The sequence below is a fragment of the Rhea pennata genome, chromosome 10 (assembly GCF_028389875.1).
Source record: "Rhea pennata isolate bPtePen1 chromosome 10, bPtePen1.pri, whole genome shotgun sequence".
Classification (NCBI taxonomy): domain Eukaryota; kingdom Metazoa; phylum Chordata; class Aves; order Rheiformes; family Rheidae; genus Rhea; species Rhea pennata.
In genome coordinates this window covers 23114332-23141671 of record NC_084672.1, presented here as the reverse complement: position 1 = coordinate 23141671, position 27340 = coordinate 23114332, and the positions used below count along the sequence as shown (strand labels likewise).

Sequence of the window (27340 nt, the reverse complement as noted above, 5' to 3'; positions counted from 1 at the left end):
TGCAGCGCCCGCAGGCGAACGGCCGAAGCGGCGCGTACAAACGGCGGGAGGCGGCGGCCGGGCGCGACGCTCCGCTCCAGCACGGCCTGCGGCCGCACCGCGGAGCGGGTCCCCGTCCCCGTCCCGCTCCCCGGGGCGGCTTTCGGCGCCGCGCACCGCGGCCGCCCGGCCCGGGGCGAGCGGCGCCGCTCTGAGGCGGCCCAACGGCCGCGCGCGCGCGCGCCTCGGGCCGCCCCCCCCCCGCGGGACTGGGGGTGGGGGGGCGGCGGCGCTCGGCGGGGCGCGCGCACGCGCACCTGGCGCCGGGCTCGGCGGCGGGGGAGGAGCGCGGAGGGCGCAGGCGCGCGCGCGCGCGCGGCTGGGGGGAGGGGGGGAGGCGGGCCGGGGGGTGGGAGCGAGGGGGAGGAGCGCGCGGCGCGGCGCGGCGCGGCGAGCGCCCCTCTGGCTCCGTGCGAGGGAGCCGCGGAGCGCGGCGCTGGGACTGGCCCGCAATGGAGTGAGCGCCGCCGCCGCTCCCTGCCTCCTCGCCGGCCGCTCTCCGGGGAGGCTGCGCGTCCGCCCGCCCGCCCGCCCGCCCCCCGCCGGGCTCCCGGCGCCCGCCGCGGGCCGCCCCCCCCCAGCCGCCGCCGCCTTCACAGGGTGCCGCAGGGGCGCAGCCCGGCGGCCGAGGAGCGGGCAGCGCGGCCGGGGCGGCCGGCAGGCAGGAGCGGCCCCCGGGGGAGGGGCTGGCGCTGGGTGCCTGGCTGCCGGGCGCGGGGAGCGGAGCGATGGCGGCGGGGAGAGTCCGGCGGCTCCTCGGCTCCCTCTGGATCGCCCTTCTCCTGGGGCAGCCGGGCCCGGCCGGCGCCGCCGCTCGGAGCAGCTCGCAGAGCCTCCCCGCAGGTAAGGAGCCGGGCGAGCGCCCTGTCAGCGGCGGCGGGCGCCCGGGGGGCGGCGGGCCGCGGCTCCGCGAGCGCGCGCCGGAGCCGTTGCGGGCGGCGGTTGGGGCGCGCGGGCGGCGGTTGAGCGCGCGCGCGGCGGAGCCCCCGCGGCAGCGCCCGCAGGTGCCGCCGCGAGGGAGGCGCGCGGCGGCGGCGGCCCCCGCTGCGCGGCCCGGGGCGCCGCTCCCAGTCGGCCGCCGCCGTGCCGCGCAGGGCCGCTCCACTTGGGCGAGTGGGACAGTCGCGGGCGCGTTGCCTGCGCCAGCAGAGGCCACTGCGCGCCCCTCTGAGCGGTCGTGCCCGCTCGCGGAGTGGGAAGGACGGCGGGAGACACCTGAGGCCCCTTCCCGCAGCCTTCGCGGACGGACGCCTCGCTGCATCACCCGCGCCGGGCGCTCTCCCCGCGCTCGGGGCGGGGGGACGCCGCTGGAATCGGTGCGGGCACAAAGGGGCTCGCCTCGAGCTGGAAAAGCAGGCAAGTGTTGCAGAAACCAGTAGGGACTCGGCCAGAGAGGAGATGACAACCTGTGGAGAGAGAGAGAGAGCAACTTGCCTGAAAACTGCTCTGGTACCCTAGGAACGAACGATCTGGCAGCGTTTTGGTCGAGGTCGTTCTCGCACCTTTTACCATGGTTACCTTTAATGATCCGTTTTCGAATCCTGGTTCTTTATAGGCTGCAAAAGCCATAACCTCCTCCAGATGAGGTATGCTGCGTGCATGAGGCAGCTTTCTAAAACGGCATTTGCACAAGACAAATCTGTTACTACTGCAGGCTGTTCGACAGTTCTGCAGTAGTGCCGTTTGCTGGTTTTGCAGAATGTTGGGTTAGAAAAAGTAACTTTTCTCCCTTCTTGTCAGCAGTAGACTGCTGTAATACCTGAATCTTGTCATGAATACTGGGAATCATTTTTAAAATATTCCTCTGTAGCTTGTATCCTGATATTTTAATGGAAATGTTGGGTATTTTAATGGAATTGGGGGGGGGGGAACTGCTGATCCAAATGAGTGGTGTTTAATAACTTGTAAGTGAGTGTGATTAAGCTCTGATATTACACGATATAATTGTTCTGTTTCACATTAGACTGAAATGTCCGTGCTAGTTACTGGCTTACACTTTACTGATACAATCATTTATGCTGACTCCTGTTGACAGAGAATATAGTTGTGCTTTTATGCAATACAAGTTTTGCAGATTCCAGATATGAAGCAAGATTTCCCCCCCCCTTTTTTTGGAATATGTGATACTTAGATTCAAAGATCTGCAGGGTATGCATAGTAGTTACTTTTTTGATGTGTAAAATCTTACATGTGGCCATTCTTTTGCAGTATTCATTGTTCTGCTGTCAGTTCACTGTAGTTAGTGGTGTTGGTCGGTCTTAGCTGCTTTAAAAAAAGATATCCTTTACGGTTTCAGAAAACTGAATTGATAGGTGAACTTTTGTCCGTTGAAGTCAGATGTCTAAATTAAGTCAGCAAGGTGGTGGTGATGGGTTTTAGTGCTGAAATACAGAAAGTAAAACATTCATTGAAGCTGACTTTTTTTTCAGAATGGAAAGTTAGAAGTAGCAGTGCAGAAATTCTGGAAGTTCTGGTGCACACCTGCTCTCCTCTTTCTCATTTGTAGAAGGAGCTTTTATGTCATGTTGATGTCCCATTCCATTTCATCCATGATTAGGACCAGAACCCCATGTTCCCCTAACTCAGAGTGTTCAGTCACAGGGAGAATCAAAGTGAGTAGCCAGAGAGGGAGAGGCTCTTGTGATTCTTTGTCTCACGGAATATTTAATATTTCATGCAAAGTGGATGAAGTTTCTCTTAATCCCCCTTACTTTACAATTGTTCTTCTTCCTTGTGTTGTCTTTATATATTTATTTAAATAAAAGATGTTCCGCTTCTAAACATTTTCATATTTGGCAGGTGGGAGAGGCAGACTTGAGTCCCTGCTGGTAGTGGAGGGAACACAGTGCAGACGCTCCATGTCACCGGTGAAGGTGCTGCCCTTTGTGTTTTTAGAGGCAAGGGTGATGGTACCCTCTTCTACGCTGTGTTTATCTGGAGCCTGATCTCTCGGATGTGCCCTGAAGATTCTTGTCAGGTCAGAGAAGTGCAGGAAATCCTGGTTTAGACATCCAGGTGGAGGTTAGATGTGAGACTGGTGGCTCAGCAGGCCAGGACTGAAGTGCTTCTTGCTGTATCTAGAAGGAGTAAAATTTTAATGTAAAGAGTGCTCTCCTTTTGGAGTTGATAAAAATGGTATAGAGGAGCGGAAGTTACAGATCTAGATGCCCGTGTTCTTTTATGTAGCCCTAAATGTTTGATGAGTGACATTTGATCCTATCTATAAATAGCCAGTCACTGCTCTGAAGAAGAATCGAGTGCAGTTGAATTATTTTAGGAAAAACCTATATAACTTTGAACAGTTATTTGTGTCTCCGTAAACATTAATCTCCTCCCTGCATGTCTACTTGGTTGCTTTGTATATAAGATAAAATGAGATGCTTACTTTAGAATTGGGACAATATTTCAGTGAGGTAAGGGGATAAAAAAAAAAAAAAAAGTAAGGAACAAGCATCAACTGAAGCTAAATCCTGCCTCTTGTAGCCATGAAAAACTGACTTGGATTAATGTAAAAACTTTGATCTATATGGAATTACATTGTTAAGAATAAAATGGAAGTTGGTATAAATTTTTTTTAATAGAAAAGCTGTGAAAGACTGTATAGAGCATTAAGATTGCAAATTAGGTTATTCAGAAGCAGGAAGTTTGTTCTGTCCCTCCCTGACTTTCTTCAAAAGTCCTTAGAATCAATAGGTATTTTTCTGTGAAAGAACAGGCTGGCAATTTAGGAGCTCCATAGTAAAATACAGTTAGAAATGGGGAGGATCAAAGATGCAGAAGACTCCCAGAACTTAACAAGTGTTTTTAATAGCATGTTGATTACAGGTCTTTAAAATTGGTACAGCTGTGTATAGCGTGCTGCTTCTAAGATGTTTGTGTAGTGTAATAAAAACAAAAGGAGGTGGGAGGTAATAGACCTTTCAGGTTACTGAGAAACATAAGGTTTTTGCTTGTTTTGGTTTTGTATGCACTGCTTAATTATTTCTAAATATATCGCTATTTAAAAATACAGTTTGAATATTCAGGCTTCAATTACATCCCAAGTCACTTAAGCACAAGATTCCAGTGGATATTCCCATTCCATATAAATATGGTATGTGTCAGATCTGTGGTATTCTGAGTGTTTTGTACAATGTGATATAAGCAGTTTGGTTGCTTATAGCTCCCGAGATATGCTGACGCCACCTCCGCTGATTGCCTGTGTGTGTAAACAGGCTGTAGTGTGGCTCGTAGTTCGTAGTGTGAACTGTTGTTCTAATAAGCTCTGAATCAAGCTGCCTTTCGGTGGGATTGCGCTGATGTATTGCTGCTTGTCCGTGGCTGCAAGTGCCTGGGCTGTGTGTAGCTTCTGCAGTGTGAGTTTGTTTGCTTTATTAGTCATCTTCTAATAAAATGATTTGGCTTGTTTGTAAAGCTGTGCTAATAAACTAGCACTTCCATTTAAAAATTGTAAGATGTATATACATGCTTGTACTTACTATTTATCACAGTGAAACATCAAACAAAGTGAGGCACCTTTTTAAAAATAAATCACCTGGCTTAACTGTCTCCTGGTAATTTATCAGCACAGTTTAAGGAAATTACATGCTGTAAGTTTTTCTTCATTTATATACAAGCATTTGGTTATTCTTGATGATAAAGTGCCCTGATTTGCAGGATGTTAAACCTTGAATAGAAGATCCTCAGAGAAATCTGAAAACTACTTGGACATTTAAAAGGAAATTATAAGCTAATCACCTTTTTGTGAGAGGTTCTGGCTTAGATTTTAAAATTGCCTAATTCATGTTTGCTCTTGCTAGGAAGAGGGTGATGAGGGGTGACTGTTGAAGTGGAGTAGGAGTTAAGGAAAATTGCATGAAGAGCAGTATGACATGTTTCTTTAACACTCACTTTCAAATTATAAAAACATGTGCAAGATTAGCTTGGGTACTGTGTAAGAGTAGAAGGCAAATTCTTTGTACCCTCCTCACTAGCTTGGCATGGAAATAGTTTTCTCTGTAGTATTCCAATGTGTTTTTAGCTTGTCTTTCTAAATATTCAGTAGTTTTTTTTCCCTTTTTTCAGTTTTACTTTAAATTGTTTATGAGGGGTCCAGCTGAATTTTTTTCTGATAACTGGTTTATTTTTTTAAATTACTTTTCCTTAAGGAATCTCTTCTAGTTTTGAGAAGTCAACAAGTGGAAGTAGGCTTGCTGCTGCTTCTATTTAAATCACTGACCATTTCTAAAAAAGAAAAATGGTTGCAGTATTATTCAAGGCCAAGATCATGTTTGATGTTTAATTTAAATACTGTGTATAAATGTATTTTATTTTCTTCTTTGTGAATCTTAAGACCTAGGTGTTCAAGCAGTAAAAAAATGAAAATCAGAGTTCGGTGTTTGGGAATGGTAGTTGAGGTAGTGATCTGTGCTTGCTTAGCCTGTTGTGGTGGCTTCCAAGTGTGCAGGTACGCCGCTCCGGACGTTCGGGGATGTCTCGCTTGAAGTTATCACACTGGAATAGAGCTGTGCACCTTGAATAAGTAAAGAATGCACTGAGAATATTGATTTTTTTTTTTTAAAGTGTATGTGTGTGTAGAGAGGTACTTCTTAGTAGTGAAAATGTCTCAGTGCTGTGAAAACAACAGCAATATTTTACTGATGGAATGCTATTGATTTGTTCTCCAGTTAAGTTGCTAAGAAGGTGGTAATCCTGATTAATTCCATTTAAATAAATAAGCACAACTTGTAGTTTGTAGTTGTGGAGTTCTGTAGACAGACTCAAACCTCAGCTTTATGCGATATAATAGGTGCTTTAAGTATTTTTTTTTCCTCATTTAATATACACATTAAAGAGAATATCTTAATTTTACCAAATAGACTTAGCTATTTATGATAAACATTTTTTGCATCAGTTAGCATTTTTATTTGCTGAAGATGATCTTACCAAAGGGAATGAGGGAATAAGCAATGTTTCATTGAATTTTTACTTCAGGATGCTTGAGAAGGAAGGTGTTTGTGGTCACTGTCCTGTTTCTGTGGTTTGCAGTAGTAAGTTCTTTTTAGTTAGCTTTTCCTGTTCATGAAGATTTAATTTGGTGTATCTGTTAGGTCAATGGCCCAGTCTGTGTGAACTGTTGTTTTGTTGTGTTCACGCGGACGGGGGAAGATAAGGTAGAAGTAACCTTAAAATAGGTATTGAAAGAAAAGTGATTATATGCTACTTGAAAAGCGATTTAAAAGTCACTACTTCTTGGTTCCGATATCTTTGTATCCGAAGTATCCTATGGGAGACCGCTTGCCTAAATGTCTGTTGGAGAACAGCATGTGTAAAAACTACCATACTGCGTGCTGCTTTCTTGCTTGCAGACATCACTAATTCACACTAAGTCGTCTTGGGAGTCTGCTTAATTCCATGGAGTAAATGAGGACCGTGAAGTGTTTGAATTGGGTAGAATATGAAGAGAGATTTTAATTGTTAATGAAAATTATTTAATGCTGTGCTAACAATGGTACCACAAGTTTTTATTCTTCCTATTCCTTGTGTAACAGTGCAAGCTAGAATGCACAGCTAGAGAGCTCGTGAGTTGCTGAGTTGGTTTAGAAATAGTAAATTGCCTGTTAGAGAGGTTTTTAAGATGTGTTGTTTTGCCTACGTTAGCAGTGGATTTTATTTGTCCTGAAGTAGTTTGTGCAGCTAACTTGATACTGGATACCAGTGAAGAACTTCAGATGTTACCGGTGAGCTGAATTTTTTTTTTACCTGCAGATTTTGCTCAATTGATCTGCTTTTTCTTAATGTGTTGTGTAAATGATAGCTCATATGTATGATCTTAGAGCATTACATGTTGACTCTTTGGACCACTTTGAATATTGATTATTCATTTATTTTGTTTTTCATCAAAACATAGCAGTTTATTATTATTATTTTTTAGTATCCTCTAGTCATAAAATTCTGTCCAGAGGTCTTTTAAAAAGTGAAAAAAACCTGTTGTGATTGGATTATCCACTCCTTCATTTACCTGTTCAAAGAATTTGAAGTACAACCATCCTCTTGTAGCTAAGATTTTTAGTTTACTCAAATTATCCCATACAGCAGTAAATCTCACTTTTTTTTGCTACAGCTCAAAAAAAAAAAAAAAAAAAGCCCAAACCTTCAAGATTGTATATTGACTATTTTTTGTTTTTTTCATTTATCTACTGTAGCAACTCAGTAAGTGTACTCTATTTTTTGAAAACAGCTGAGCCATTTTCTTGCATGTCCATCAGATGTTTCAGCCTTTTGGTTCAAATGGCCTATCTTTTTTTCCTTTTTCCGAGAGAGCTAGACTACCAAAATCACTCACCACGGACTCAGGCAGCCTGGATTTCTTTTGCTGCCTTGTTTAATGTGATCAGGAATTTTTACACTCTTGTACTTTTTGCCCCCTTCTTCCCCAAATTTTGTTTTTCTCTCTCCTGGATTTCTTCCTGACTCTGTATTTTATATTCTTTTTATGAATTCCTACTTGCTTAGAATAGCCCTGTTTAACTTTGCCACCTATTCACCTATTTTTGTCTTTTTGTTTAGAAGTATGGATGCCTTTGCAGTTTTGTTCTTAGCTTTCTGCACTTGCATATATACTGAATTTTATATTTATATATATATATATATATATATAATTTTTATATATATATATTTTTTTTACTTGATGTCTTGAAGCTGTCACATTCTATGGCATTTGGTCAAAGTATATGTCAGCAGCTGACATGACTGTCCTCTTGTTATATTTAAATGAATCTTATTTGATGTCCTTGTAAATTTTTTGACATGTGATGTTGACCCAGAGGTGAATAATACGATGGTGCTAATATGTTTATAGTATTCTGTAGTTTGAGGTTTTTACCAGTGTAGGTTTAACTGGTATTTCTTGCTAGTAGATTGTTTAACTTAGGCTTCGTATAACTTTGCAGTCTTGTGTTCTTCTACAACTTCAACCTATTTAGTGCTCTGTATGTACGTTATAGCCAAGAATTAGTAATGAATATTTTCCTGGGAAATTCCACCTTATTTATTTATTTATTTATTTATTTACTACTAAAATATTCTAAGCCACAGAAGATCTAAGTTCTTGTTTTCACATTTATTTCAATTTTTGAACACACAGTATTTTTATTTATATAAGACAGTAGTTTCTACTACATTGTCTTGGTTTTAAAAGTTGTATTTCTGATTACTTCATGTGATTTCTCCCCTTTTGTACTTTTGACACAGAGATGCCTTTGTATTTCTGCATCACTAACGTGTCTCTCACTTAAGTACTTAGTGGCAACTTCCAGCTTTTTCTTAAGCTCGCATTTTTTTAGTTTAATGGTCCAGCAACTTGGGTTAAGGGGGAGTCAGTTCATTCTGGATAAGCTCTTATCTTTTTCAGTGTTCTCTTGTACCTAATGAACCTAAACATCTCCTTAATACTGCTCTGCAGTTCATGCATTAAAACCCTGGAGTTTCACTGTAGTGAGAATTGGAACAGGTTGCCATTTAGGTTATTAGGACTGTCAGGACCTTCCAAGTCCTCTTGTATTTGGATCAAAAAAATGGAGTATAACTTGCTTTCTAAATTTCAAGGCATTACTGTTGCACTGATTAAAAAAAAGGAGTAATTTTGTTTGTTGCAGTCTTGCACGTGGCAAAGCCTGGCTATTAACAAGAAAAGTAGAATTTCCAAAAGTAGCCTCCGAAGCCAGATGCCTCTGTTTGAGAACAGGAAAGGAAGGAAGTATCAAAGAACTGAAAATGAAGTAAAATTGCATCAAAAAATCTATTTTGATGTGGGTAGGGCACCTGAATGGTTTACAGTAAACTTCTGTGCAGCTGGAATTGGCACTTTAACACTGGACTGTCAGTGTTCACGTTGCAGAAAAATCAGGCATTTTGTTATCAATTTGGGAATCTTCTATTAGAAATGTGTCTGGGCAGATAAGAAGTACGCCAGATATATGAAGTTGTTGCCAAATGCTAATCCTATTTTCATGCGTTTAGATTCAGCTTTTCAAGCTGGCACTGCCATTAAAAGGAGGAAGGCCTCATGCTATGCCCTCCTGTTTGTTTTCACAAGCATTTGTGGAGCGTGTAGCGAACTGGATCAGTTCCCCGCTCTGCGCCCTGTGGCTGCACGAATACTTGTATTATCCAAGGAAAGAGGGGGACAGGAGCAGGTGGGACCTTGGTGCTGTGGGAGAGCAAGACTGGCTTTTCTGGTAGTAGGGACTGGCTTAGTATTTGAACAAGAAAAGCACTGTGACTAAAATATTTTGGACTGATATAGTCACAGAAGAAGTTTTAAATACTATGAAGTAGATCACATCAATTTCAGGCCCTATAGACTAAAGTGTTTTCGCAAACTGTACTTTGTCGTTTTTAATAGTCAAATCTGCTAATAAAATCAGTTGCAAAGTTCAGCTTTGAATTGGTAATTATCAATTTAACTTTTTAAAAAATCCAAATAGAATTTGCATTCGTTTGATTCCTAAGTGGGAATAAAGCTATTATTTTCATCTTAAAAGCTGAGATTTACTTAGGCTTCAGGAAAAGAAATGTAAAACCAACAAGGGGTTAAGTTTATCAAAAAAAGGTCGTGGCCTGTAATTCTTTGAATATATTAGCCAGTTATTTGCCTAAAATCTAGCTGAAACTTCAGTTAATGATCTCTAACTTGCATAGCTAAAGCTTTCAGGTGCCATTGTGAATCTTTCAGTTTACCTGTGGTTTGTGTACTAAGAGCTGCATCATGGATGTGAAAGACCAGGTTTTTTGAACGATCCCTGTGATGAAATCAAAAATCCCTTGGCAGAAGGCTGAATTGAGATCAGGTCAGGAGAGCAAGAAATGTTTATACGTGATGTGCCGCATCCGTGATGCATGACGAACGATGTGATGGAGTATGCTACCTGTGATGCATGGAAAGCATCCTTGGTGCCTCAACAAGCTCCTGATGTCTGGAGACTCCCTGCCAGTTTAATGGTTAATGATGAAATTGCTCAGTACTTCTCAGGAAAAAAAAAAAAAAAAGGCTTGAATGCGGGAATTAAGTGTCGGGGCACGCAGATGCTGGGAGGCTGGTATGAAGCTGAGGTGTAGCCAGCCAGTAAAGCTGGGGCAGGTGGGGGGGGAGAACAGCTTGCTGTTCCCTTTCTGCCCTGTGGCCTATCTTGATATCTTTTGGAGGTCTTCCAGTGCAGTTTAGGTGAGGTTTTTCATTAATCCAGTCATGTATACTGATAAGATACATGCTGCTTTTGAAATGACTTAGTTGCTCCTATTTTTATAGAGATAATAATGAAGCAGACACAGAAATCATTCTTATGTTGATATACCTGCATCTACTGATCAGGGTAACTTTGCAATGCAACCATATCCATTTAGATGCTGATACAGGGCACGGTTCCACAGATTGTTCCTGAAATTTTAGGTATATAATTTTATATGTTCATTTCAAGTGCAAGTAAGTTTTAAAAAAAGAGACACAGTACTTCTATTAGCATTAGTATTAAAAAAAAAAAACTTCTAGAGGATATACTGCAAATTTGGAGTGGGGCAGCGCTGCTCCTTAAATTTCCCAGGTTGCCTCCTTTTCTAGAATCTGAAATAGCTTGTCTTCTGTTTGAAGTGTAAAATAGCTTATTTATGTTAATCTTTAAATGTGGTTATTTGTTTATTCCTAGTTCAGGTCTTTGGAGCTTTAATTTTCAGTTTTGTCACTTTTATTTTGTCAGTATTCTGGATTCTTTTTACTTATCTCCTTATTTGAACTTAGGGTAATTTTTGCATAGTGTCTAAATGCTAAGAAAAGAGGTCAGACATGGCCTAGTCAGATGTGTGAAGTGATTTGGTAATAGCTGTTTCTAGGTTGTGGTTTTCATGTAGCCTTTTCTGAGAGGCAGATGAAAGAAAATGTACAAATTGTCTAAACTAAAGAAATAGTGTCATATGGGAACTACTGAGCTCTTTTAGTTGTGCAGTAACTGTGTTAAATCACTGTTCATCCCCTTACGATTTCTTGTCTTTGAACAGAAACAAGAAATAATATCCATTATAGTTGACATAAATGGTGTAGGTCTGATGTTGAAGTACATAAAACTGAGGAGGCAAAATCTGGAAGGTTTCACCTTGGCATCTGAATATGAATAGAGATTTTCATGCTTCAGATTTGAGGCTTTGGGAGAAAAAAGTTGATCTCTGAACATGAAAGGAAGGCATCAAATGCATTGAAAGCGGGATCTGATGCGTTCAGACTCCTAGCGTAGTGCTAGTTAAAGGCTTTTTCTGATTCAGTTTGATTGAAATCGCTTGTGCTAATGGTGACACCATTATCGGCCTGGAATCTGAAGTGTTCCTTTTCCAAAGCAGTGTTTTCCAGTTGTTTCTTTTATTTACTGTTGTTGCCTAGCTTTTCATTTTGCTGTGGAAATCAATAGTCTAAAGGAGAAAAGACAGCTAGTTCACAGTAGCTGAAAGTGTCTGCCTATACTAGATGTGACCTATATATCCATTTTGATGTGTCCTAATTTTTGTTCTGTGCCTGGAACTTACTGTGGAGGCACTGGTCATTGCTTGGCAGCGAAGTCAAAGCCCAAGCTTTAGAGACTTGGCTGCCTTCGCAGTCAGTGAATCTCAAATGTTCTTTAGGTATGGGTTTTAACTACTTTGGTATGGCACTTTCAAGCATATCCTTTGGTTATTTATTAAAACTAAAAGAACCTGCAAGAAATAGATTTTTGCCTTAGATCATTGTGACCTTAGTCTTTTTTTCTAGTTTACCATATACAGAGGCCTTCCTTGTTTCTGCAGAAGGCTTTGAAGGGTTATCAGCTGATTGGCTGTTATGATTACAGATTAATGTATCAGGCATATTGATTACTCAAATCTAGTGTCGTTCCTGTGCTATAAGAGATAACTTTATTACTCAGTTGAGTTCATTTACATGCCAAGAGCTGTTAGTGGTTGTGAGGCCGAGCACAGAGTGGAGGAGAGGGTGCGAGAGTGTTCGTTGGAAGAATTATCTTTGGTAGGCTGTGGCTCACAGCTGCTATTGATGGCAAGTCACGGGTTGGATTTCTACCGAAGGAAAAATTGGCCTGATTCTCTTGTGGGGTACAGAACAACTGGATTGATTTGTTAAACTGAATGCCAAATCATAACCCATTCTATGGACTGCAAGAAACAACATGCTTAGTAACGTGGGTATCTTGTGTGATCTTACTTGTAGGTGAGTTTTACTAAGAAAAAGGAATAGCCCCCACGCACACCCTGCTGTAACTTGCCATGGGGCAAACTGAGGAATGATTTTGAGATACAGAAATATGCTCGAGGAATTTGGGTGGATTTTCCTTTGTATTGGGATGTCTGAAAAAACCAATACCCTGTTTCAGCTAGGGTGAGACTGCATACGTATGTTGTAATTCCTTTATCATAATCTAATGGTTACTGTCTGGAGTCGTCTGGTACCCCCGTAATTTGTTTGTGGAAAACTGAAGAGTAGAGGTGAGGTTCTTGCTCACAATATCTGAAAGGTAATGGAGACTTTTAATTATGGAAGCTTTTACAGTCTTTGTAGTAGCATTTTGGAACTGTGGTAAAGAGAACCCCTTTTGCTTTGTCATTTGGAAGAGATCTTTGCAGGCAATGCTGTAAGAGATTGATAGAAGATACTGTTCCACTTCATGTGGATCAAGTGATATCTGGATAGTGTTGTAGTAGCAGATCCACATTTGATTCATTCTTCTGCCTTTTATGATGATAAATGTTGAGTTTGTGCAGTCTTTTATGGCTGTTTGGATCAGAAACATCCATGCTTGTTCCTTAATTATTTATATACTCTTCCAGGTCTACAATGCATGGAATGCAGCTTTCAGTGGTATTGCTCTGTAATCTTTTGAGGTGCTATTTCCCATTTTTTTAGGATAAAAAAACCATAACAGGCATGCTTGTTTTTAAACATTTGAATTGCAAATGGGAGAAAAATGAGAGAAGGTAGGTGTAATTTACTCTGCAGGGCCTTTTGTTTTGACCCTATGTATAGTGAGCCTGTGCAAGATCCCTTGAATAGACTTTGTGCAAAAATAATCTGATTTAAAATTTTAAATGGATTCTGTGATTTAATTTTTTTAGTTGTAAGTGATCTGCATTGTAGTTATACCAATGAGCATATGAACCAAAACCAAAGGTGTTATAAACATTTGGTAGAAAACAAAGCTGTCATCACGAGCTTTCAAAAGCACATAAGGGCTCTGCATGTTCCTTCCCTGAGCATTGTTTTGATACAGCAGAAGAGCAACTAGAAAACTTTTATTTTTACAAATCATTTGACTTACTGAATTTTAGTGTTGCTTGTATAAGCCCTTACAGTATTGTGCTAGACCACGCTTAAGAGTTCTTGTTTGAATTAACAGTTCTAGGGGAGTGGTTTTTTTTTTTTTTTTTTTTTTTTTTTGAATTAGCCCTAGCCCTTTCTACTCTCTCCCCTTTGTGTATACCCTATAGTGCAGTTCCTCAGCTTTTGATTCTGGAGTTACTGTTATGCTGGACTTCATAACTTTGTGGTAAAATTAGAATGACCTTACTGCCCTACGTATTTAATTTCTGTGGCTTTGCTGTCTCTGTATCTATTTTTTGCGGTTCTGTCCGCACAGAATTGGACCCAGTGAAGTTTCTTCTGTGTGTGTATATGGGTATATGTGTATATGTGTATATATGTGTGTGTATGTATATATAATATATATATGCTTTTGCATTCTCAAACCTCTTTATTTTACAGAAAACTAACAGTAAAAGTAGTTTATAGTGGAAATCTATTTAAACATTTGTTTGTGACTTTTGCCATCATCTTCTACTTTGTGATATTTGACTAAAGAAAAAATCTAGTGATCAAAAGTATCACAGAAAGTCTAAGCTCTTCTGGTTAATTGAATAGTCATTTTAAACTAAGCTAAAGTTTTCAAACAACCATCCTCAGAACTTGGAGACGTTTCTGAGCACTGCTGTAGTATCATGCAAAAGCATGCTTTCTGAAGTTGCTTCATGATTTTAGTGTAGAAAAACAAAGATTTTTGAATATTCTGGAATGTAGAATTTGGTTCATATCACTCACGAAGCTAAATTTAAAGAAAAGCTAGGGAACAGTACATTATTCATGTATTCAGAATCCTTGCTAGAATTTTCATTTAAAGCTCTAGATGAATCTGTCCTTAGTTTGTTGATGGATATTCAACCCTGAAAAAAATACTTGGATCCCTTTAGTGTGTCCTCCTGCTCCCCTTTCCTGCAGAGTTCGTGGGAAGTTGTATGAGGTGGCTAACATGTAAACCAATAAGGGTAAGGCACATGGACCGCAGGACGCGTGAACGGGGCTGGATGCAACCTTGATGTGGGCTGTAAGGGGAAGCAGGGAGATGGTGAGCTGAGCTATAAAATAGCTCCACGTGTGCTTGTTAGGCGACGGCGCCGACATGCATAATGTATCAGAGGATGGCGGGGAAGGCGCTCCACGGATCTTCTTGTGTCTTTCTGGCTTTTTTTTTTTTTTCCCTGTGTAAATCCACCTTGGAGCGTGAGTACGAGTAGCGTACTTTGCTGGGCTTTGGATTTTAGGTGGATGCATACTGTGTGTGCGCACAGGTCCTTTACACCCTAGGTGGATTTGCCAGCTGATTTATATATTTATTTACATTAAAAAAATCCTTTACACATCTTTGACATGAATAGGTGTATTCTTTGCAGAAATAGGATTTAACTTTATGAATTTACAGAACAATGATTTGGCTTCTTACGTAGATTGTTGTATTTACTTTGTGATCTTCTATAAAGCTATGATAGCCTAGGTGATTGTAAATCTAAACCTGAATACTGTAGTGAAATAGTCCTTCTTCTGAATTGTTTTCTTTCAATTTGTAAAGTGCTATGGCCTTTTCCAAGTGTTCCTCTTGTTCCTCATTATAGAAAGAATACTTTCTATTTTTAATGTGCTCTTTTTCTTTAAACACTTTAACCTTTGTCCCTCTGCTATGAAATTCAATAGAAGTAGAGTAGCTGACTGTGCCTATACTGAGATCTGAAACACACGAAAAATCTTACTTTTCTCTTGTTCTCTTTTTTCTACTAAATGCTAGTGCGAAAGAAGTCTGCTGTGTTTCATGAACACTTAATAACTTCAGTTGCATCTCACAGGAATGTAAGGCCTTTTAATGCTGTTAAAAATGTCACAGAATTTTAGGAGTCCTGATTTGTCTGAAACTCAAAAAAAGAAAATCCATTAATGATTGTAATTTAGTGTCGGTACTAGTATTGTGGACCCCGAAAGATGCCCGTGTTCATTCTTATGTTTTGGATGTTAGAGCGAGCCTTTCTTCTGGAGGCTTGCTCTAATCCTGTTGCTGATATTTTCATTGCTTGACAGAGCAGAGGAATGTTTGAGGCCCTCAGCAGGGGCTGGCGAAAGCTGTTAGCCATCAATGGGAGCGAGGAGGGAGCCGGCACTGCGGAAAGGCTGCAGCACTCCCGTGCATTCAAACAGAAGTGGGTAGAGCCGAGCAGCTTTTTCTTCCCAGGATGAGTAGTAGTAACTTACACATGATGTAGCATGCTTGGCTTGTGGTGTTGGGAGAGATGAAGGCTGATTTTATGCAGTTTTATTTGCCTGAGAAATTAATTTTCTTTCTCTAACCATGAGCGCTAAGGAGCAGGAATGTAGCTAATTGCTTTATACCTGAAGTGTCTCTTTGACCTGCCGTGCCTTTCTGATACCAGTTTTTGGCTAATATTTCTGACAAAGTGATTATGATTTACAGATGTGTTAAATTCTAGAAAGACTAAGAGCTTGAATAGTGTTACTTTTAGTGTGATGGGAAATTGAAGAACAAAGCTTTTTAAAATCTGTTGTGGCAGTTTGTCTAGCTGATTAATTAACTTTTATCCGTGTTTCACTGGAAATATATTTATGGGGAGAAGTTACCACGTAGATTTATACATAGATGTAAACAAATCATCTGAGCTTTGCTTCTTGGAAAGAACAACGCATACACTATGAAAACGAAGTAAATTCCATTACCCTAAGGACAAATGCAAAAAAGCTTCCAAGAAGTCAATATGTTCACGTGATACTTCACTCAACACAACTGATGTCACGCACAAACATTAAAATTTACTTTTTTGATGTCTGAGTTTAAAAGTTAAAATATTATGGTATGGACAAACTACATGAAAATGTAGCTGTGCATTCTTGAAGCTGTTTATCCAAAAATTAGTCGGTGGTATAGCCATTTGAATCCTTTGCTTGAGAAGTGTTATGAATCTCACTGTTAAATGTTTACTATGTCAGTACTAAGGCAATACTCGCTGTGAAAGCTGAAGAGACGATCAATCTTTAGAAATTTTCTTTGACACAAACTGATTTAGAACCCCTGTATTTTTTATTTTTTTTTCCCTCAACTCTTTTGGGTTCTTGGGACATTAACAAAAAGGTAGAGAAGTATCTTTTACATGGACATCAATTTTGTGGACTAGTAGGGATCTGACCAAAGGAGTAAACTTGTTAAATGTTGCAGGGATTTTTTTGTGCAGGCTAAATAATACATTAAGACAAACAGCTTTATGAGAATACAACACAGCTGCCTTACATCTTGAAAGCTCCAAAGAAAGCACTGTAATTATGTTCACTTGGTTAATTCAGAGGAATATAGCCTGTGAATTTGGTTTGACAGCTTTTATCAGACACAGATGTCATGAAAGTGTATTAGTACTTGCTTTGGTGAGTTTACCATCCAAAAATATACTTACCAAAACTTTAGACTACATTTTAATATTTGCATCCATCAAAGATATAGAGGGTGCTGTGCATACAGATTCTTTTTCCCCGCTAATGTGTGATGTGTAGCTCAAAGACCTACTTAAAAGCAATTAAAGAATATACCTGTTTTTGCTGCAGAGCAGTACAAACTCGTCTTGGGGGACAGAGTAGCAAAGCCCCTCTTACTCTCCAAGGCATTTCTCCAAATGAAATACACATGCAGTGCCCAGTACAGTTTATTAGGCCCAGGGAAAAAAGATTGCATTTGTGACTGATGTAGTTGTTCTGGCAGCAACTTTGAAGGCATGTTTAGATGACATGGGTAGACAAAATCAGATTTGCTCTGCTTCTGCCCCAAGCTGGCTGGACTTGAGACTGCTCTGATTAGGAAGCTGTGAAGCCTTGCTGGTACAATGCTTGGCCTTGCTGAAAGGTTAATGATTCCTGCTGGCCTAAATATAAGCAGCAGTGCCGCCCAACTGGAATGATTGCTGAGGATGGCTGTTGTACTGAAGAAACTGATGCAGAGTAGGTAAAAAGGTGTCAGTCTGTTTTCTTATTTGCGCTATTTTATAGTCCTGCAAATTGAAAAAGTATTTGTGCACAGGTAATAGCAGTTGCATTTTGTGGTTTGTGCCATGTTACTTGCACAGCTACATGCTTTCTTAAATACAGGGCCTGCTGATAGGGGTTCTAGCACAGCTTTACATGAAAGGGAGCTGATCCTGTTCAGTACCTAGGAGCTGATGTTGCAACTATGCGGCACTTTGTCACACCTACAACTTCTTAACTGATTTATATTTATATGCATTCTCTGTTCCCTTTAGCAGTTTTTGCTACCTTTTGTGGTATGTTTTTCCTGTAGATTTTTTACATATTTTGGCTGAGTGTAAACTTAAAGCAACTATCTTACTGGTTCTGTGATATCTGTATAATGTCCCAGCTTACTTTATTCACTTTTAAAAAACACAAACCTACTGGTATGTACCTTTAGACGAAATCTGCACCATTAAGCCAGAATAGACTTCACCTTCTCCCCTAGGTCCTAGTCTCGCTATTTTTCCTTGTAGGCATGAAGCAGCATTAGCTGTTAGTTGGGTACTGTACTCTGCCACGTGCTATCCAATCTTCAGTAACTCTTTGTAGCAGCACTAGGCAGTCTGCATGGATGATTTTTTTTGAAGAAAACTAGGAATTAAAATAAACTTCAGAGTCTTATTTCTGTATCAAAACTGTGGTGAAAATCTTGGCGTATTACTTTTACAAGTGGCTTCTATTGTAATATTTTGTTTCATGTTTTGTACAGGTTATGCTATTCTTATCCATATAGTCTGATGGTTTCATAAGCAAACATAATACTTTATTTATGTGACTAAGACTAGCCTTATTTTGGAAGAAATGTTGTGGAGTTGCATGTAGTTTTTTAGTTCCAGGGTCTTTCTGACTTTATCATTTGACTTTATCATTTGAGCACAATTTTGGTGCACAGAGCATCTCATATTTAATCCTTTCCATCTCCCATTTTACTTCATATGGAAATCAAAGTACCAGATTCCAAAATCTGAATGTTCTCACGTGACTGCAGACTGTAAGGTGACCTTTTTGGCTGTGAGCCCAGTCTAGGAATGTATCGTTTCTTTGAGTCGGACTTTGAAACAGGTATTACTTTACAATTTAATTGGCTGCATACATCTTGAAAAGGATATAAACCAGTGTTTTTTTTCCACTATGGAGACATAAAGGCTTGTTTCACAGAAGAGAAGGCATAAACAAGCTGGTACAAGGGACCTTGTCTGAACTGAGCTATACTGTGTACTGCAGGGAAAAGGTCTGATTTTTTTTTTCTTTTTTTTTTCTTGTGTTGTAGCTTTTGGCAGTGTCAAACAAAACAGTCAATGTTCTAGGAAAACTAAGGATTTTTTTTTTTTTAATATCTTGCAAACATATTTACAGAACCCCACTGCCACTTTTGTGAATTGCTGTAAATGTTGTTTGGTCCTTCAGGTTATTGCTTTGGCTGAAGGTTCTTGCTTAATACGTTCTTTGAAATGTTTTGCATGTTCTAGTGAGAATGAGTTCTGTGGCATAAGCAAACAACTGCTTTGAAACCAAAGGCTACTAACAATTAAAGAAAAAATTCCAACTGTTTTGAGAGAGAAATCCTTTGTTCTATACAGATTTTCTTTCCCTTCCCCCCTTTGGTTTTCAATGGGTGAAAGTGATCTAATTCTTGGCCTCAGCTGGATCCAAAAGCCTTTTTGCTGACCTATGTTCAGGCCCCTCTCATCAGCTTGTGTGCGGTTAAGATCTTCATATTAGTTATTTAGCAATAAGGAGCTAAACAGTGAGAGGAACATGGATAAGCCTTTCAGTTCTTTGAATCATGTTTTTTTGTTTTTTTGCTGGTTGTTTTTTCATTCCTTACTTCAATATTTGTAGCTTATCTTAAGTTTTAATCTTGCTGTACTGTTTGACTTTACTTCTTTGTAATCTGTGGGTTTTAATGCCTAAAAGGTCCTAAATATTTGATCAAAATAAGACCTAACTACTATTTCTAAGAGAATAAATCAGTTTAAAAGTGGCAGAAAAAGAAGCCATATGCAAGCAAAATGTAGTTTGTGGGGAAGGATACAGCACACAAGTGCCCACAATCAATTACTGCAGCTTGGCACTAATGTTCCCTCTGCTCCCTACTTAGCTGCTTTCAGGCTTCTAGTGCAACTTAGGTAGTTTCCATTAATCCATTTAATGCTAAGAGCTTTGAGCACAGGACTTGTCTGTGTGCCTTCTCTGTATTGCGTTTTCTGCTGTTTGCCTCTGTCTGGGTGTCTCCAGTTTGCTTTTCTGGTATATTTGGTGTGTTTCATCCTGTAAGCTAGCACGGGCAGGATTCACTTCTTAATTACTGTGACTAGAACGCAGCGATATAAATTAGTAGCTCTCTACCGGTTTGTAATTGCTAGTAGGATATAGGAATAATGTGCATATTTCCTAATACTGCTTCAGCAGAGTTTCTGCTGCCTGTGTTTACGTGTTCATGAGGAGCTGATGGTGAAACTACCGTATTTGTGTTATGCAAACTTAGGTCTATAGGACAATCCTATATTGCTGCCAGCTAGTGAATGTCACAGTTTTGAAGCTGTCAAGCGCTGCAGAAGTGATGAGTGCTCTTCGTCCTGAGGCACCGTTAATCAAGCTGCCCACCGCATAAAGGATATGAAAGATAGAGTTAATATTTATGGCAAAACACTTGAAAGTATGCACAAAAATACTTTATTATTGTGATCATGCCCTTTCTCCCTTACAGGCCGGTTATCTATCAAAAGTATATTTGAAAAACAAAAATTACTGGAGTTGGCTCTACTTTTTTTTCCTTTTTATCAAAATCTGAGATATTTTCATGCAGTTCCTGACTCCTTAACTCCTGTTAATTTTTGCTTAACTCTAACTGAGTATTTCCTGGCAAGGTGGTTAAAACTGGTTTAAACACTGAGTATCACTTAAATCTCTTTTTTTAAAAAAACAAAATATTTAAAATTTTACGTACTTGAACATCAACAACATTTATATTAATGGCTCACTAAATATTCTGGCAGCTCAAGTTTGACATTTGAAAGAAATTCAAATGAGTAGATGGGGAAGTCGCTAGATAAGCACTTTTAGAAGAGTTTAAGTGATCAGCTAGATTCTGACACTTACCAGGCTTTATGCCAGTGCAAGAGACAGTGATTTTGATGAAAGTTCAGTAGTTACTTCATGCAACCTTAAAATATTAATAAGGAATAGAAAAATCAGGACAACTGTTTTCTTTCGACTTCAGTGTGTAAATTAAAGACTGTGTGGGAGATGCTGAGATCTTAGGACCTTGTGATCGAAGCTGTTCAGCTCACTAACTGTATTGACTTTTGGTCAACAGCTAGATCTTAAATGTGCAGAATACGATAGTCTTGTAAGTCAAGGGTATTTAAAGTGTCGTTCTTAAAAGGAACTTTTCTATGTTTGTTTACAGCATTCAATTTAATTCATTGTCTATAAAAGTGGCTTGATACGGATCCTAAAGTTTTACATAATTATAGTATTTATCTTTTTCTTACGTAATAGAAAGTAAAAAGTAATACGAATGGATTTTAAACAGCATGATTACATAATGGTATACATAAAATATCTGCCTTAATTAAAAAAAAAAAATCAAGGTTTAATGTAATGATTACGAGATACTATCTTGAAAATTATCAACCTTCCTTGAGGGCTGGGGGGATTTTAACAAGAATAAAGTCAGTACTTTAAAACAAACAAACAAAACTGCCTTTTTTTTGAAAGAACTACTTTAAAGATCCTTGGGGGAAAAATACAGTTTTGTTCTTCAGAATAATAGAAATTAATAGAGTGGGGGCTTTTTTCTTTTTTTTTCTTTTTTTCCTTTCATCTGCCTAAGGACTTGCAGGCTGCCACCAATTAAAAAGCTTTGCTGACCCATTTTTTAAACGTAAATACAGCATTTCAGTAGAAAATAAATCTGACTTTTTCTTTAAAAAAATAGTAGTGTATTACACACTTAAATCAACTGCAGACAAAATTCTATTAAATAAAAATGGAAGAAGTGTGATCGAGAAGGATTTGCAGACTCTGCTGCTTAGAGAGGTACCAGAAAAACAGGAGCCCTTGGGCACTGCTGCATCAGTTCACTCTTACTCACCTTCCTTACAGCAGCGTATCTGGCCAGATGAAAAACCTATTGTTAGGGAGCCAGAAACGGGTCTGTGTCTGAGTTTTAGGAATGTGCTTTTGATATTCTTGGACAATTTACCTCTCCGCAAGAATTGTTAGTGTTGGAGCTGCAAAGCCTGGGTGAACTTCCTGAGAGGAAGTAATTGTAAAATATCCAGGAAGTTATTAGGAAACACAGACTTCTGCTCCTGTTTGCTGACTGCATGAAGGGCTCAGGCTTAACGTAGCACCAACTCTGCACCCTGCAGAGCTTAAAAAATGGAATTGCTCTTTAATAACGTGAGGCTTTTGCAGAGGCTGGAAGCCCAAAATTGGACATCAAGTACCACTGAAGCTCAAGCCTTCAAAAAGGTTCTTAAGCACTGTGAGAAAAATGATTTGCTTTTCTTTCCAATGTGAAGTACTCTCAACTGCTGATAGAAATGGACCTACTTTTCATTATTTTCCTTGCTCCTCCAGTTCTAGGTATGAATACCGACTTGTCAACTTCTGTGTATTTTTATCTGGAAAAAGCAGGCAGCAAAAGCAAAGATGAACAAGGATTCTGTTAAAAGAGAAGCAGGCCCAAAATTGGAGCTATATATATTATTTGCGGAAGGGTGATGTGGTGGTTTTCCTGCCCTGGGCTTCACCTGCCGAGAAGCCTGGTTGTCTCAGTGCCTGCCCTGTGGGGTGGGAGTCACTGTGCTGCCATTCCCGTGTGAATTTATCTTTGCTAGATTAGACTGATTTAAAAGAAGAGTCTATTTTCTTTTTCATCTGATTAAATGTCCTTTATGTTTTCTCAGGGAGATCTGAAGTCTGTCTAAGAAAATTTTAGTTGATTAAGGGTATTCTCCCAGATGTTATAATAGATGCAATTTCTTATCATTGTCTTTAATAAAGTAAATCAGAACTGTCAACTGATAGGTACATAATTTCAGGTGGACTAAGGATTGGCTGATTATGAATGTTGTAGGAGTGTAAAATATGTCTGTGCTGCTCCTTATGAGGTTGAGGAGGAGTAGGTTTTTTGGTATTTGGAAGAGGACAGGTTTTAAACATGAAGTTCAGATTTTTTTTTTTTCCCTCCTAAATCTGGTAACATTGAAATGTTAGTTGAATTTGAGAACCTATTTGAGGAGAACTGAAAAGTTTGAGAAATTTCTCTAGTCTTAAAGGTGTGTGTGGGGGGAAATGTTAACATGTAACAGCCCAACTGGTAATAAAAGCAGTCTCCCACTTTCCCTCACCTCCAAGGTGTCAGTGTGCCCAGTGCCATATTTGTCCCTGTTAGTTCTGTAGTCTGATTTGCCCGTTGCTGCTGTGCTGACGATGTTACTAAGATCCCTGTTTGGCTGCTTTTGCCTTCTTTCATCTCCTGAAAACTTAACAACCCTCAGTGACATCAGTGCAGGAGAAGAGCACAATTTCTTTGTGTCAGGTGAAGTATCTTCTCTATCTGCGGCGGTCATGACTGTTTGGATTTTTTTTTCTTCCCCAGTGATGGTGAGTTACCAGATTTTGTAAGTAAGAGATGCTTTAACTGTGGCAGCCACGTGAAGGGAGAGAGGGGGAAGACCTTGCCTGGTTCTTTCAATATAGTTTGCAGACTCTCTTCCTAGAAATAACTCGTGGCTACTTTTGATAGTGATAGGTGTCTCGTGCAGTCATGCTCTGAAATCTCTGTTGTCCCAGAGGAACGTAGCTGTAATGGCGCTTCATAAATTGAAATTTGTTTTTTGATATAGCTAGAGCTTTATCCAGTAGTTACTTCGAAAGTCAGAACCAATTCATAGACTGATACTGGAAGCTGACCGAGTCAGTGAAGGACTTTGAGCGTAGACCTGCTCTTCTGTCAGTTTTAGCCTTGGAAGAAGATGTGCAGCTATGTCTGGTATGTATTAAAGATTTTTTTCCACATTCAACTATCAGTGTAGCAAGTTGTAGACTAGACCTTGGAAACATTAAAAAATGGGAGGGTACCATGGTTAAACCTTTATCTGAAGGAAAGGGAAGAGGTTGTCGTAGCCAGTTGGAGACTGCTGACTTGCTGTCCAAACTCCTTGACGTCCACACTGGGTATCTGTTACCTGCGTGATCTGTGTATCTGCGATCGCCTCTGTGCTGGAGGAAGCAGCACCGTCATGTAAACGAAAAGCATATCTTTGGTTCCAAAAACTAGTATTTGCTGTTTCTTTTGCTTTATGTTTAATTTCTATAGCATGGCTCTGGGAGGAAATAAGGAAGTAATTAATAAATAGTTCTGTAAGCCCTGCAATGAATAATTCTTTGTATGTATTTATTATTAGCACTGAAGTACCATGTGGATTTTTGATGCCCTAAAGTTTGTGTTTGATGCAGCCTTTTTCCTCAGAGAGCGGTAAATCTTCCTCCTTGATCTGACTACCTGTATAAGAATTTTGTGGGAAATCCTTGAAATCATTACCTCTATCCAATTTGATTTAAATTGGCAAATATATACTCAGAAGTTCTAGCAAGCAGGGATTATTGTATGCACATATATAAATATACCTGTGTGTGTGTGCATATATATATATAAATATGCACACACACACACACCCCTGTATAAATAAGCCTTGTTAATTTAAGATATTGACTAGAAAATGCACAATTGTCTAGAAGTGGTGATAGGAGTCCTGCTGCTGTCTGGTGGCAGAAGGATTTTGAACTTACTTTCTTTTTATTTTTCTCTCTGCCATACAGCTTGTTTTCACTGCTCAGCTAAATTGTAGTTTTAGTTTTTAACTTTATTCCTCAGTGGGTTTAGATGCTTTAGCAGTTTGGTTTTTGCTAACTGATTCCCCAATCTGTTTTGCGTATGCTTTCATAATAGTTGGCCGTGCTTACCTGAACCGCACAAAATGGAGCGTGATTAAACTGATTCTCCTCTGTAGAGAAAAGAAATATTAAATACTTCATACATGGATTCTAGAAGGTCATTGAACTTGTTTTTCTCTTCTTTCCTTTTGTGTATCTTACTGTTTAAATTGGAAACTTTGCAGGAGTTTTAGTGAAGTATGTTTGGGCAGCACCAGACTTAGTGATATCCAAGCTTCTGAGACTTTCAGGCACAGTGCAATGTAAGTAATACTTGGGCATGATCACTCCCTTCCCTGCCCCTCCCCTAGGTTTAGAAAGTAATTTGGTGAAGAAGAATTTTGAATGCTATTTTATTTTAGAATCAATAATGTAAAAAGTTGTGCTTAGAATTTGATCCAATATTTATAGATTTCTGCTGTGCAAGAGTTAGAACAGCCTCATGAGGACAGTTTAAAATTCACATTTTTAATAGGCTCTTAAACCTTAAAGAATTTTGGAATCTTCAAGAAGAGTCTCAAGAAGACTGTAATTAGGAAGACTTCTTCATGTTACTACACTGTGTTTTTCCTGCTTTCTCCCATTGCTAGAAAGGCTTGTTTTCCACTTTAGAATTTTGCAATTTATTCCTGCAGCATAAGCACTGTGGAAGGTAATTGTGCTGTTGCAGAACAGGCGTGATTTTTAGATGAGAACTCCTGTACTTATTGAAAGCCATCTGCCCTTTATTTTAATCCATATCATGCATTGATTTCTCTTGCTTAGCCACTGCCTTGATGGCAATTACAGATTTTATTCAGCTGCTGTGTTAGTTTCATTGATTATGGATGATGGGCACTTCTGTAGTATTGTCACTGTAGAGGTACTATTATGGTCCAGAAATGAGAAAGTTCTAACCTATCTTTCCTGTAACTGTTGCTTGGAGTATTTTGTGCCTCTTTTTATAAGAGGCAATGCGTGCTTGCTAACCTTCTTGAGGAGACATTGCGCGCACAATCTGCGGATGTAACGACCAGGCGATTTTCACTTTAAACTGTTGCACTGACCTGAACATCTTTGCATGGATCTCTGCTTCAGTCAAGGGTTGGCTACTATCAGATTCCTCACCAAATCCCTTAAGAGTAAAGAGGTGCTTGGGAGGTAATGATATTTCACTTGATGGCAATGTAGGAACACTGCTGCTAAGCATTTTCCGTTCATAGCTCTCTGAAATACTGCATTTTAGAGAAATGACACCTTTGTTTATGAAATTATTCGTTGTAGCCCACCAGCCTTCTGTACAGAGCTGAAATTGTTTCTTATATGAGCAAACTCAGGTCTGTGAAACTTTCTTGAATAGAGAAGTGGAAAGTCTGACTTTGGGACTTCAAGTCCCAGTGACTCACCTGAGAGAAATAATCAGCTTTGGGGGGGCATGGGAGAATGTTATAACTAGATAGTTTAAAGGAAACTTTGGATTAAATTTTGATATCTAGGGAGTTGCCATGTGTTTGAATTAAACTTCTAATGTACTGAGCCTAGGGTTGTAGAGATCAAGAACTGATACCCGCATCTTCAGATCTGAGAAGGAAAAGAAAGTCCCAAGTCCAGGAGAAACCAATGATTATTAAGAGGTAGGCTGTTCTGGGCTAGATAGGAGGTTCTTTGGGCACTTCGGGAGTTGCTGAATGACTACGAGACCCCATAGCGCACACTGATCTGGGTTTCAGTCATACTTCATGAAAGCATTTGTTTCTTTTGACCATGGTAATGCAAACTGTTGGGTCATACTGGTTCTGGTGTCCTTACACAATGTTCATCTTGGTTGTATTACAGGCAAATACGTTGGGTACTGGCACAAGAGGTAAGGCCAGTCAAGCTCTAAGGAAATACACAACAAACATTTGTAAGGATTATTTTTGGTAATTTGTGTAATGGATTCTTGGACATAAATAGACTTCCACATCCACTAATGAAAGGATTTGAGTGTAATTTGACTTAGTGTGTTTTCTGGTTAGGCTAAATTAGCTGCAGGACCACATCAAAGTAATATATTGAAGTTTTTGCTGCTTACTGGCTCCTCCATCTTAAAGGCTGCATGGACTAGCATTTTAGCAGTTCTTATTAGTAAAACCTCTGTATGTGTAAGCAAATGGACAAGGAAAAAAAAAACAGTGTGACTTACTAAATTATGTAAGCTGGTCTAGTTGGTGTTGACTAATATAGCTTTTTGGGGCAAGGAGAAAGGCTTTTGAACGGAGAGAAAAATTTCAGCCTAAAATAAAATTTTAAATGTAGAATCTAGCTGTGTTCAAAGAATAAAAAAAATCTTAACAGTACAGGTAGTCCTAACTACTAAACAGTATTCACTGCAAATTATCACTATGCTTAAGATTTGCCATATATTAAGATTCCATTATTGGTGATTTCGATCCTCCATGAGGATGATGTAACCATTAGAAACTTTCCAAATTTTTTACCCCAAATAATTTCTACCGGTTTCTGATTCCTGCTGTTTTCTGTAAGAAACTAACCTGCCTGGTCTCCACCCCTACCCCATGCCAAGCTTTATGCTATTTCTCTGGAAGCCACTCCCAAATTCTTAATATTAGTTGTGCTTTTTTCTTTATATTTGACAGGCCTAGGCTTTTCATTAAGACCTTGTGGGTTGGTTGGTGGTTCCCATGGCAGAAAGGTCTAAGAGAGACTGTTTCCTCAAAAACTCTCACTGAAAGTGTGTGTCAGGGTACTATCAGTTCATGGGGAGGAAAATCTCTGCCTGCTGTGAAGGCAGGTTCTAGGAAACCTCAGGCAACCACAGTAGCTTCCTGTGAGATGTGCCAAAGCTAGGCATACTCATCTGGAACTCTATTTTTAGCATTACTCATTTATTGAATTGTCCAGAAGTGATGCCACTTCTAATGGATTTGTTCTGCAGTTCTCATTGAAATAGTGTCTTTCCTGCAGGAGGTC

General features: G+C 39.9%; 1 protein-coding gene across 9 annotated transcripts in view; it reads left to right on the top strand.

The window, feature by feature from the left end:
• The first annotated feature begins 728 nt into the window (after positions 1–728).
• The window catches only part of NEO1 (neogenin 1), a 194574-nt gene continuing 167962 nt past the window's right edge, over positions 729–27340 (top strand). For all 9 annotated transcript variants that reach the window (XM_062583518.1, XM_062583517.1, XM_062583520.1 and 6 more), the window contains exon 1: positions 729–882. In XM_062583518.1, coding sequence (XP_062439502.1) covers positions 768–882 — 115 coding nt within the window. In that variant the 5' untranslated portion in view covers positions 729–767. The remainder of the gene's footprint in view (positions 883–27340) is intronic.